Source organism: Prionailurus bengalensis, chromosome X (genome assembly GCF_016509475.1).
Source record: "Prionailurus bengalensis isolate Pbe53 chromosome X, Fcat_Pben_1.1_paternal_pri, whole genome shotgun sequence".
Classification (NCBI taxonomy): domain Eukaryota; kingdom Metazoa; phylum Chordata; class Mammalia; order Carnivora; family Felidae; genus Prionailurus; species Prionailurus bengalensis.
Window position 1 is genome coordinate 20,746,779 of NC_057361.1, and position 13,389 is coordinate 20,760,167.

The 13,389-nt window shown below is 50.4% G+C and overlaps 1 protein-coding gene across 8 annotated transcripts in view; it reads right to left on the minus strand.

Annotated features, from left to right (window-relative positions):
* Window positions 1–6,943: 6,943 nt before the first annotated feature.
* PCYT1B (phosphate cytidylyltransferase 1B, choline) overlaps window positions 6,944–13,389 on the minus strand; it is a 131,188-nt gene continuing 124,742 nt past the window's right edge. For 5 of the 8 annotated variants that reach the window (XM_043571485.1, XM_043571480.1, XM_043571487.1 and 2 more), the window contains 3 exons: window positions 10,764–10,826; window positions 7,543–7,835; window positions 6,944–7,219 (listed from right to left, as the gene is read on the minus strand). In XM_043571485.1, coding sequence (XP_043427420.1) covers window positions 7,150–7,219; window positions 7,543–7,835; window positions 10,764–10,826 — 426 coding nt within the window. In that variant the 3' untranslated portion in view covers window positions 6,944–7,149. Of the gene's footprint in view, window positions 10,827–13,389 lie in introns of all 8 variants that reach the window. The other 3 variants (XM_043571488.1, XM_043571481.1, XM_043571486.1) reach the window with 3 other exon arrangements.

A 13,389-nucleotide genomic window follows, 5' to 3' on the forward strand; every position in this document is an offset into this window, starting at 1 on the left:
GGATGACACTGCCTTGAGGCAGTTCGTCACCTCACGTGCTTTGGAGAAAAGTGTTCTGTTGTTGGGATTGTTGGAAAAACACAGCCAGAGGGGTGTGTGGCTTAGATAACATTCCCTGTGAGTTGCAGAGCCATCTGTGGTGTGTATCACAGCCAAACTAGTCGCGGAGCACGGGGACAGTTCTGTACCACCGCCATCGAACAATAAAACGGTAGTTGTGATTCACTGCGTGTCAGTGTGGTCTTTTCCTGAGCTCTGGCCTGTGGTCTCATCCCTCCCACCCGTGAGCCTTGCCGTCTCGCTTTCTGCAATTCGATACGTGAGCAGGACCAAGCACCTTCGTAAGTTGCCGGGAGTGGACAAGGACCCTTACCTAAATGCTTATGCTCGATCGGAGGAAAAATAGGTTATTTGGATTCTTGGCAGTGGGGAACATCCTGTTGGCAGAATAAAGGAGCTCCTCACAGTGTATAGTTTTAACGATATTTTTCAAACATGGATCAGGGAAAGGGGACCGTACATTGTCCACGCCCGACACTTTTGGCAGCGAAAAGAGCACTATTAATAATTATACGCTAAAGCATGTAAACATGTGCAAACCAGGACTGTGCTGGGCGAATCGGGCCTAACTGGCCATGGACCACCTACACCAGAATCACACAGAGTGCTGGTTAAAATGCAGGTCCCTGGGCTCTCCCTCAGCTCTATTCATTCAGATGCTCGGGGCCGGAGGCCTAGGAATCTGTATTGCAACAAACGCCACAGAGGAATCCTTTAAGAAAGTGTAATTTGGGAACTGTTGCCATATGGAATACGCGGAAGAGAAACAACTTGGAATTTGCAATTAAAGGGCCGTTGTTTCCATGGTGTCTTTTGAGGATGTGGCACAGCCCGACACCAGGACCCAGCGCCTCTGAGGTCATTTGGCTGCAGTTACGGGCTTCCTGAATAATGACTAAGTGGTGTGGTCTTCGTGCTATCTACCAATGTGTCGTTCTTCTAAACAGTCAATGGTGAATGGCTGTCTTTCTAAGACTTGAGAGAACCTACCTGTTGTCTTGTATATTTCTCGCTAAAAAACAAACCTAGAAAATTTGAGGCAAGAAACTTGGGTGTAAATGATTCTTGGGGTGTTAATATCAGGGAATCCACACATTAGCCTCCATTCTGCTACCAGCGAGTCGTTAACTGCATCTTGGTTTCCTTGTCTATAAAATTAGGGCATTGGACTATATGGTTCCAAGGTCCTTCCCAGGTCTGATATTTTATGGCACTCTTTAACACCTAAAATAGGAAGCAGGTACCACCAGCTGCTTTCATGCTGTGATACATTTTGCCCAAAGAATACAAAAGCAGTGGCTCTCAGAAGCGATCGTGGTTTTAGTTCACGTATTTAAAGTATCCGAATTTTACCAAAAGTCAGCCGCTGTGTGAGCCCATCACTCACGACCGGGGGACTAGCATTCTTGTCGCAGTCACTCCTCCCCTGTTTTGAAATCATAAAGTAAGTATGGTTTAGACTCACAAAGAGACCCTCCAACTCAATGTCTATGGTTCTGTGAAGCTGCTGCAGTGCATTGCTCTTGGATGTACGTTTTGACTTCCTTGTCATTTATTTCAGGGCTTTCCAATGACTAATGCATGTTTGCAAACGATCATGCGATCTCTTCAGATGTTCCTAGTAACACAAGAATGTTCTCCGGGAACACGAGTAAATCATAAGGCGTCGCGTAGGAGGGGTTGCCCCTGGGAAGGGTGTGTGTAGACCACTGCCCGCCAGAGCTCTGTGATGATGGGAATGTTCTCTATCTGTGCTGTCCATTATAGTCGCTCCTGGCCACTTGAACACTTAAAATGTGGCTAGTTCAACTGAGGAACGGAACTGTTTATTTAAATGGGATTTATCAAAATTTAAATAGCTACTTGTGGCTCGAGGCCATCATGTTGGACCTGGCAGCTGTTGAATAGCCATTACATGTTGTTGAATTGTTCTGTTAACACCGAGCACCCGTCTTCACCAGCCACTGGAATGGGTGCTTAACAGTACTTTTGTCATTTCTTAATGTTGGTCTTAAAACGAATCCTTTGCCTACTGCCCACTGATGACACTGTTATCAACATAATAGTCTCTCTTTGGATAAGAAAATGAGATTTAGACCACATTTCTCCTGTCACAGCGGTATGGCAGATCATTTCTCATCTTTGTTATACGAGCCATTGATCACAACCTCTGAATCCATTACTCTCCGAGGCTCACTTTGTACCCTGAGTTGAGGTATTAAGTATAGCCCAGAGGGTCTCAACCTGGGCTTGTTGGAATCGGAGTCCTGGGCCCCACTTCGGATCCATTCTGTCAGATGGCTTCTGGGACATATTCTTAAGAGTCCCCTAGGAGATGCTAACATGGGACGGACCGGGTTGAAAACCACTGGTAAGTCCAAACCTGCCTAGGAGAATCGTAGGTGGCAAGCAGCGGCCAAGCCCGTCTCCTTGACACAGAGCAGGTCCTAGGGGCCTTGCAGTTGTATTGATGTTCTGTTTAGCAGGTAATTGGAAAATACTCAGAACAGACAAAAAGGTCTTGATTTGAATTCGGGGCAGCTGAGCAGCCTTGCTGTTTCTTACCGTGCAAGAAACTCTAAGTTAGGCCAATGGTCTTCTCACCGTTCCCCGGCATCGTCGTCTGAACAGCCCTCTCCAGCCCTCAGACAAAATAAACGCATTAATGCTTTCAGTAACAGTGACGGGTGCAGAGCTTTCCATCGTTCCTTAGTAACAGCTTAATATAATAGTGTAATTATTTCCAAAGTTAGAGATAATTATTGTCACCTTAGCACAGTAACTGGAACAGAGCTTCCTATACGAAAACTGCTCTTTTCCTAGGGCTTCAACTGGCAACAAAATAGCAAGTTTACAGGGGCAGATACTGCCCCGTTATCCAGGTGAGAAAGGCCCGTCAGTCACACTGCAATCGAATTTAGGGTGAGGCCTCAAATGCCCATGTCACTCATCAAATAGTTCTGTCCAGATAAGAGAGTTCAAGTCTTCGGGGCGAGGCTCCACACCTGTTGTTAGGGCCTTAAAGGAAAGTGTGTGCTGATGCCTTGGGACTTCGGTAGCTCACCTACAGCTGTACTATTCATGGGCCTAGCGAAGGCACAGCAATCATGAGCCTCCTCCGTTCGGCAGTCCTCAAAGAGTGGTTTCTAATAAACAGAAAGTCTCCTATTTTTTTTAAGTTTATTTATTTTTGAGAGAGAGAGGCAGAGGATGGGCAGAGAGAGAGGGAGACACAGAGTCCGAAGCCGGCTCCAGACTCTGAGCTGTCAGCACAGAGCCCTATGCGGGGCTCGAACTCACAAACCGTGAGTTCATGACCTGAGCCGAAGCCGGACGCTTAACCAAGTGAGCCACCCAGGTGCCCCGAAAGTCTGCTATTTAAAATCTACTTATTTTCCCCTACTCTGAATAAGATGTGGCAGTCCTTGCACTTGGAGGAAGAGCACCCCACACCCAAAGAGATTAGTAAAATATTGTGAAATTGGTTGTTCGTAAAAGCACTGTAAAACTCTATTTGGCACAATTAGAAACCTGGACTGTTCAACAAGGGCTCAGGAGAGTCAAAGGTAGGGCCAGTCAGGAGAGGCCATAGTTGAGAGTCAAGCTACCGGGCTTGAGCTGAAATTGGCATGGAGGATGAGACTGTGTCCTCTTGAATCTTTGTGTCCCCAGGACCTAGCAGCTCACTCAAATGTTTATCGAAAGCTCCAGACAGGAGTGCAAATGCTCATGGAAGGCTCCAGTGGGAAAAGAAGTTACTCTAGAAAGGAGTATGGAGTAGTCTGATGCTGGATGGCTGGAAGTGAGTTCTAGCTTAAAGTGGTCATGGTCAACTTCCAAGGACCAGAAAAAGAAAAAAACACAAGCCAGGTGGAGAATAGGCAGGAAACCGATTCTGCCCAGCAGTCAGAAGCTGTATTCCTGAGCCTGCTACAGTAGGAACGTATCCATTTGATCAAAGACTTTGGTTAGCTGCCCTTTTACTCCTTGTCTCCTTGAGACTGCCAAGTATGAATTGGAGGATATATACAGAGAATGGGGCGGGGAAACTCTTAAACTTCCTTCTCTATCAGCCATGGCTCCATGTTTGTGAGTCGAGGACCCACCTCCACGTCTCTCCTCATGGACCGATTAGCATGTTCGTTTGGGTCAGACATCTCCCATGATACCTATTCTGTGCTTCTCTTGTGGATATCAAGACTTGGGAGAAACCTTTTAAGCAGGTTCATCATGAGTAGATACAGGAATGTTAAAAAGAGGAACATGAATCTATCTGCATAGGGGTTACTGTTCCTCAGCTCAGGAGCTGGAAAAAGGTTCAAGGGTTTATGACCATTGTCTTTAGTCACCTTGTGGTAGACAGCATAATGGCTCCCCAGAGGTGTCTGCATCGTAATCCTCGGCATTTGGGAATATGTTGTATTACGTGGCAAGAAGGAATTAAAGTTGCTGACGACCTTCAGATAGGGAGATTTTCTTGCATTTTCTTATCCAGGCAAATGTAAACACAAGAGCCCTTATAAAGGCAGAAGGCATGTGGGAGTAGTGTTAACATGAGAAAGACGGCACTGGCCGTGGCTGGCTTTGAAGATGGAAGGAGGCCACGAGCCAAGGAATGCAGGCAGCTTTTAGAAGCTGGAAAGTGCAAGAACACATCCTCCCTAGAGCATCCAGTGCGGCCAACATCTTAATTTTAGTTCAGTAAGACCCGTTTTGGACTTCTGACCTCCAGAGCTGTGTTGTTTTAAGCCGCTGAGTTTGTTCCAGAAGTAGGAAACTAATATATACCTCTTCAGCTTCTTTCAGCTATTGTTGATCCCTGGGTACCAGGTATGGAAACAAAAAACAGAGTCAGTGACTCTCTTGTGTTCATGTTGATTTGTGGTCAGACCAGCGAATGGCTTCTTGTCAACATCTATCCAGTGGAATGGGACTACCAGGCAAGAAAGACTGGTTCTCTCGTCAAGCTGTGTCATCAGTCATGTCCTGCCACGTGCATGGCAGAAGATGACAGGTTTTCTTTGAACTTGGAAATTTTCAAGTGACAAGTTCATTTGCAAGTATAATTAGCTGAAAAGGTCCCTGTGGAAAGGGTAAAGTATCCCAACTCTTTCAGGTATAGATTCATTAATTCTTTTAAAATGGAAGGTTACATATCAAATATTTTAGTTATGTCTAATCCCTCCATCAGAACTCCGCTTTTGTGAATACAGTACAGTAACCTGGCATGTCAATTTCCCTCCCTGCCCGGCCCCCCCCCCCCCCCCCCCGCAGGAAAGAGAATGAAGGTAAGGAGAATAAAAATTGCTTGTAGGAGACAAGTCAACCCTGCTCTGAACAGTTCTCCTCAAGCTTCCCATATTTGGTCAGCTATGGCAGAGACTCAGCTAACAAGGTCTTTTTTTTTTCTAGAATATAAGTTACAGCCACACAGCAGGGCCTAACAGAGATCGATTAGTGCCTACAGATATTTATGCTCTTAATGATATTTTTGCATTTTACTGGTTTATTGGTTTTGACTCGATGACTTCTTAAAGAATTTAACCACTGGGTATACTTGGGGGTTTATGAATGGTCATGCTTTGTCTGAATGGCATCTCGGTGGGAGTCTTTTTATCTAATGGCTCCTACTGAAGAAGTTGCTTAAACACACAACTCCAATAACCCGCGAGGCCTCCGGTACAAGAGGACTCTGTGCGTGTGCGTGGTTTGTGTGTAAACATTTCTGATAGTGTACCTTTTTATCCTGGGGTTCTGTTTACAAAGGCTAATTGTCTTTGTAGCAAAAATGAGAGTCCCTCAACATGAATTTTACTGTGCTTTAGAATGGATTGCTTTTCTTTTGGGAACATTTCTGAGGTCTCACAAAGTCAAGAAGAAACCTGTAACTCTTGCTGTAATTACAGCCTGTCAAGAACGTGTCTGATCTGGGCAACAAAGCCAAGTAACACGGTCTATGAATAATAGGTATTCTGTTTTTAAGTGGATTCCCTTGCTGGACGCGGGCCTGGCTGGTGATTCTAGAGTCCGGGCTACTGTTAGAAGTGTCATTTCCGAGCTAAACCTCCCCAGATGGAGTTCATTGAAACTCCCAAAGGAAGCTAGTGGAGGGCACGTGCCTGGGTCTCGGCACTGCAGAATCTGCCTCAGTTGCTGGCCTTTGGGCTCCCGATGTAGTGCCTCCACCCCCGTCTCTCTGCTTCCGTCTTATCAGAGGCGCGCTTCCCCAAAGATGTTAAAGTGGTGGAGATGGCCACGCCGCCCCGGTTAGGTACAGGTGAGAAGCCCCCACCAGGTGGCAGGATGGGGAAGGTGGGTGGAGCCCGAGAGCCCGTGGAGGCCAGGGCGTGTAAGCGGCCACCAAAGAAAGCTGTCAGCTGTGCTGGGCCACCCCTCCAGCTCTCTGCTCAGTGAGAGGTAAGCACTTCCTCACGGTCACTTGGTGACAGCATCCTAGCCGGAGCAGCTTAGGGACACCGCGGGCTGGGTCATACATTCAGAGACCTTAACGGGCAAAGACCTCAGAAACCATTTCCGTCAACCCCTTCGTTTTACAAAAGCAGACACCGAGGCCACAGAAGTGAAGCGGTTTGGCCTCGGTCACGAGGCCAGTTAGCACTGGAACCTAGAACTCAAGGTCCCGACCGGGGTCCCTCCGGTGACCTTCCCTCCGGGTAGCCTAACTAGCTCGTCAGTCAGGTGTGGGCCCTTTGCCCCGAGCCGCGCCGCGCAGAGCCCCCGCCCTCTGAAGTCCCCTCTGAAGTCCCGGGGCCGCAGCTGGCCATGGGCGGGACGGCCGCCACACCTGGGTTTTTCCCCTCTGAGCTGGCACTCGTACACGCGAACGCAGAGGCACACTTTGAAGAAACACGACAAGCCAACGTGCAATTACGTGTCCCTTTATTTATAAACAGGTTGGGAACGCTGTGTTCCACTGGGGAGCGGGGGTGGGTCGGGGAGGGACGAGGGGGTAGGGGTGGAGGGCTGATTCCAGTAGTTCGCGTTATTCAGCACCAGAGCAAATGCTTGGGCGTAAGGTCGTACTTTAACCCAGATGAGTCTCCGTCTTCTTGTATGTACAGCAGAGTCTTAAGAGTGTGTGCTCTTCTTATGGCTTTGTCCCGGTGCACATCGCAGTGACACAACAAAAAATTCAATTCTAGAGAGAAGTAGAAGTTGCAAATGCCTCGTGAACTTATTCGTTTTTAAAAAGTCTGATGGCCAAGACTAGTGCTGAATGGATGCCTGAGGAACAGGAACATCTCTGCTCCAAACGGGCTCATCTGATTCAGCTGAGTCTGAGCCGCCAACTCGCTCGTCTCCCTGGGGTACACCTGGGTGCTAAAGGAAGTCCTGAAGCTGAAGAGAACACAGGCGCACGCTCGCTCTTCCCGTCCCTCCCTCCAGGGATGGACTCACAGTGACTACAGCCCGAGGCAAAGAGCAAGATCCCAAGCCCGCAGAGCAGGTCAGAAGGCAGTCTTAGGTCTCAGGGTCGCTCGTCTTGAGGTTGGTTTCCTTTGCTTTTCTAAGGTCCTGGCACATGGGGGCGGGCTTGCCAGAAGCGGGCCGTCCGGTGTGGCTACGATATTAGAGCTCTCCTGTGTTTTGAGCTGGTGGAAGGGTGAGTGTTTGATTTCAGGGCCCTGGGGAGAGGGTGTGGCAGCTGACGGAGAAGTGGTGAGCCGGGGGAGCTGGGGAGGGCAGGGAACCCACACCCCGCACGGGCATTCACTAACCTTGGGTGTCTGTGAAAGGAAGCCTTCCTTCTTCACCTGTTAGGGGGTGAGTGACACTCTGAAAGGGAGCAGAAGGTGACTGCTCCCCTACTCTCCACCCTCCACCCTCGTTTTCGCCCGTCTTTGTAACCTGGCCCCCGTCTGCAACCCTCGCTACTGTTCTCTAGTCCTCAGTCTAAAGCTTCCTCGCTTTGTCTCATTTCTGCTGGCCTCTTCGAGCCTGCACTTAATTTCTACATCTCTCACTCCAGCCCTGACTCACTCTGGGTCATTACTGTTGATTGGTCGGCCCGAACAAAGAGCACCCCCATCTCTTCCTGGGGGGTGGGCTGGAAGACGCTCATGGCCAGAAGCGCCAAAAGTTGGGCTGTTGGGCTGTGGAATCCCGCCCCCTGCATTCCTTCTTAGTAGTCTCATGGCCTTACAACGGTGGGCGGGTGCTGTTGGAGGACAGCAGGGGCTCGGAGGGTGAGCTTTAGAACGGCTTGTGGGCTGTTGTGACCCATCCCCGAAACATCCCAGACATTGGTCGTTTCCCATTCGTGGCGCTGAGTCTGAGTCACATAGGTGGCATCTGTCAGTACTCGGCAGAAGGCCCGCAGACGCGTAATCAGCCCGATCGATCAGCCCCACATTATTTGCTTCAGAACACAACTCAGCTGAGGGCGGGCCTGCGCCGGGCCGTGCAGTAAGCACATCAGAAGCCCGCCCAAGGTAGTTGCTCCTACACATAGAGCTCCTGAAGTGGTTTGAGAGCACGGGTTTCCTCTAACGACCTTTCCGCTCTCGAGGCCCCTCTTCTCCCCTTTTTCCTCCCCCTGTTCTCCCCCACCTTGCCCTGCCCGGCTCTTCTCATCCTTTCACTGCAGCCGAGACGGGGTCTGGGCGCCAGTTTGCTCCAGCTGCATGAAGGAGGGGCGAGCGAGTGGGCACAACGGAAGCACGGGGCCTCACTCGCTCAGCAGGGTGACGCTCTGGGCCTTGACTACAGGCAGGTTCCCTCTAGAGTGCCGCGTCCCCCCCGCGGCAGTCCCACGACTGCTCGACGTTACTCTGGAGAGAGTGCCAGCAACGAGGGGGTTCCAAGCTAGCTCAGCCTCATGGTCTTGCTTCCCAGTAAACCCCACTTCTCTCCAGGTGGGCAGGGAGGTAGTTCAACCCCGACACCAGGGGGAAAGACATGCCACCTTCCTTCGTTGGTTGCCCCACTTCTCGCCCAGAAGGCTGGTTCCCGAGGCCTCGGAAGAGGGGTGTTTGTGGCATGAGAGATGCTGAGCTCTTCCCACAAGTTGCTGGTTTGGGCCTCTGCTCGGGCCCCAGCTGTCTCTGGCTTTACTGGGACCGGCGGGCAGTGCCTCCTCTACCTGAGAGTGTGGTTCTACACCCTGACTCTACCTGCTCCTTCCCGACCTGTCATTAGTGGCCAAGAAGTTCACACAACTCCACAGGAGTGCTTAGGGTCCTCGTCCCATTTGGCAAACCTAGGGGCGGGGTAGCGGTCTAACAACCTAGAGCATGTCTATGCTGAGATCAAACTGAGATTCCGACACTGCTCTGGGAAACTCTTCAGAGCCTCCCTCCAGAACTATTACGGGAGGCCATGAGAACAACATGCTCGATTCCTGGTTGGGACAAGACATTTCTACAGGAATCCAGGATGAGTTTTTGACAAAGTGCCCAAGTCACAAGGGAACCAGGTAGTTCATTAGACCGAGGATTTCAGCCAGGGTATTAGGGTGAGAGCAGGGGAGGGTACTGTAAAATGCTACCACCGTATATTCGTATTGCATATGGTCTACACCCTGGAGAGCGTATTTGGAGCATACATAGGACAGATACGTGCAGGTAGCACCCCCTATTGGTATACTATGTGGTTTGGTATATCAAATGGTTACTTGAGGTCTATGAAATTGTTAAGTGGTCAGACATGGGAAAAGCCATTCCACAGTTAGCATCCTTTAAGGAGAAGCTCCAGGAGACCTTGAGCATCTGCTAAACTCGGAGCCAAAGCAGAGCAGCTCCTCTTGACATACGTGCGCACACACACATACACAAAATGTTTTTCTCTGTTGCGTTTCCCACAGAGAAAGGTAATTTCTGGAAGGCTGTGAAGTCGAACCAAAGATGAAAAAATACAACCAGGAACATATTAGGCCTTACGTGGCATTCTCAACAAAACTCTTTTGGGTAAGAAGTTAAGGTTCGTGCTAGATGACCTTTTACGTATCTGGCCTAAAGCGTGTCTTGATCTGTGCACCACGTTCCTGGAACTGGCAAGGATAGATGTGTTGCAACATCAGGTCTCAGTGGCTGAACTGAGAAGGTCGGAATTTGTCTTGAACTTGGCTATGTCAGAAGCACTTCGCCACCTCTATGGGAAACCATTTTATTCTGGCAGAGCTCGGGTGGGAGGAGGCAACGTGCAGGGCCCTTGTGAGCTGCAAGTAGCGGATTGAGGGAATGGCCGCTTCCACGGGTGGTGAACTTGGTGGGGGCGGGTGGAAGGACCAAAGCAGAAGACACCCCACTGGGTGCAAGTCTCCTGGGGGTGCTCTGCATCTTTCCTTAGCAAGGTTAAAGTAGAGTGATTCTGGATGCTGCTAAGAAGGTTTGTAAAGGTTGTCCGGCTAGAAACCTCCATGCAGAGCCCACATGTTAGGCTGAGTGGAGACTGGGGGAGAGCTGGTCCCCAGGCCTTACCTTAGCTGAGCCGCTGCCCCTGCGACTGTGACCCTTCCAACCCCACCCAGGCAAGCCCGGTGACCCCGCCCCCGCCCCAGCCCGCGCGGGGTGGCTCTCATCTGCCAGCAGCCTTTACTTCTCATCCTCATCCCCCTCACTCATGCTGCTGATGGAGGCTGAGGCTGCTTTGGGTGAGGAGGGGGGTGAGGTTTTGTTTGGGAGCCACGAGAAGGTGGGTGACGGGGAGCGGGACGGGGACCGGCTCCTGGTGGGGCTGCTCACTGGGCTCTGCTTCGGGGACAAGGCCTGCAGCATCCGGCTACTCCTCTCCTGGAACATCTGCTTCTAGAGAGAAAATGGGGAGAAAGGGTCTGTTAAGTTAGTCTTCCGAGCTGGTGGCGAAACAGGGCAGGAAAGAGAGCTGGCACCCCACCAGGCGGGCACCCACGCCCCCGTACCACACTCGATGCCTGACACTACCCGCGGGGAGGAGGGGAGTGAAAGGCAGGGACGGCCAGACGCCGACACACAGGTGGCCATCTCTGCTGGCTCCTGGGACTCTCCTCCTCGCCTGCCTTGACTCCAGCTACCAAATGTAACTGGAGGGGCTGCGACCTGCCAGGCACATCGTAATGTCCTAGGCACGGAAGGGTAGGGGGACACAGAAATCCCTGTCCTCATCGATATGAGGAGGACTCCCATAGTAAACGAAGGGAATGAGATACATGTATGTCAGATGGATGTATGGGGTGTGAGAAAAAATAAAACGAGAGGAGAGCAAGATGGGGGTGTGAGGTGGGGAAGCGCTGGGCAGCAAAGGTAATTACAGTGCCCAGCGAAGGCCACAAGGAGAGGCTATTTGAGCAAAGACCTGAAAGAGATGAGGGCCCGGGGCCCATGTGACTGGAAATCGGGGGCAAACACATCCCAGAAGGGAGCATGCGGTACATGTCCAGGGAGGAGCGAGGAGGCCATGGCGGCCGGAGTGGAGTCACCCCGGGGAGGAGGGGGTTAAGAGGAAGTCACCACAGAAGTGACACAAAACTGTGTCCCGTGGGCTCTTGGTGGCTGTGTAAGAACTTTGGCCTTTATTCTGAGAAGAAAAAACTCGGGATAGTTCCTTGACCCCTGGAGTTCTGGGTCCAAGAGTCAGGAGAGCTGGGGCTGGGAGAATGGGGTCGAGCGCACTGTTTTAAGAATCCAAGGTTACATGAGGTGAGAAACGGTTGGAGGCCCAGTAGATTTGTTTTCCCCGGATTTTTTAAAGTATACCTGACTTAAGGTGAAACCCACCCTTCTCAGCCTACGGTTCTGTGAGTTTTAATAAGCACCAGCAGGGTATGTGGCCGCCCGCACAGTCAAGGTCTTAGGAGAGTTCCATTGGCCACCGAGTTCCCACGAGATCCTTTGTCACCCCCTCCCCCAGCCTCCGGCAACAGATCAGTTTTCTGTCCCTACGGTTTTTGCCTTTTCCAGAATATCCTCTAAATGGAATCATGTAGTATCGTGGTCTGGCTACACTTTTTTTTAAAAAATATAATTTATTGTCAAATTGGTTTCCACACAACACCCAGTGCTCATCCCAACAGGTGCCCTCCTCAGTGGCTACACTTTGCAGGTAGAGCCCCCAGGAGGCGCTGACAGGTGGGGTGTGCGGCGTGGGAGGAAGACTGATCAAGCGACTCCAGCTTCTGGCGTAAACGACTAGAAAGCCAGCAGTGTCATTTGCTCGGGTGCGGGACTCTGTGGGTAAAAGGGGTCTTGGTGGTAAGACAGCTCCGGCTTGGAACCTCAAGTGACCGCTGGCTGGCGCTTTAAGAACTGAGTCCTTCCCTGACACGGTCCATCCGTCTGCTTCCTGGGGAGCCGGGTCTGGGCTGGCGGCGCCGTGAGCGCTCTGCCCTTCTGCTCTCCGCCTGCAGCTCGGCCCCCCACGTATATGTACGTCCCATCCCCCCCACCTCGGAGCGCCCTGCCCGTGCTGCCTGGGCTCTATGCCTGGTTTGTCACGGAGCCTCCGCCCCCAGCACCTCAGTCCCATCTTGGGATCCTAAACTGGCCCTGAGAGCCATTTCTCCAGTTAGCGATTTGAGACCTGGCTTGTCATTGGAGTTACGCATTTTACAAACCACTCCAGAGCCCCCAGGAGACCACGTGCTGTACAAGCCGGGGCTTCAGTGATGTACAGGAAGGGGGGGGCGGGGTTTGAGGTGGGAAGTGAGCCCATGAAGCTGGGGGAGGGGTGCCTTTCCAAGCAGAGGGCGCTAAGTAGAGAGGCCTAAGTATACTTCCTGGCCGACTCTAACCAGAGTGCCTATGGGGCTGACGGGGCCTTGGGGCTGCAGCACCAGGAACAGCTGGAATTGTTTTCATCCCTAAGAGCCCCTGGAAGATTTTAATTAAGGGAGGGGTATCATCAGATGTGTGTTCCAGAAATATCTTTAGGTGGGAGCATAAAAGCAAAGAAAGAAACCATAAAGGAAAAGATCAGTGCTTGGCTATACAAAAGTGTATAACTTGTGTACCTCAAAAAAAAAAAAAAAAAAACCCATCATCAGATAAAATAAAAGGCAAGTGAAAACCCAGGGGGAAATTCTTGCAACATTTAACCATAAATAATGGATCTTTGTATATAAACAGAGCTTACAAATCCAAAAGATTAATGCAAAAACCTTGATAGAAAAACTGAGCATATGGCTTGTCAAGGCAATGCACAAGACTTACAAATGACCTATAAAAAATGTTCAGCATCCCTAGTAAACAAATGCAAAATGACTGAAGTGAGATGCCTTTTTTATATATCAGATTGTTAAAATTTTTGTCTTCCCAACATGTAAAAATTTTTTTCCAGTTTTACTGAGATGTAATTGACATACAGCACAGTTGAAGGTATACGGTGTAATGATTT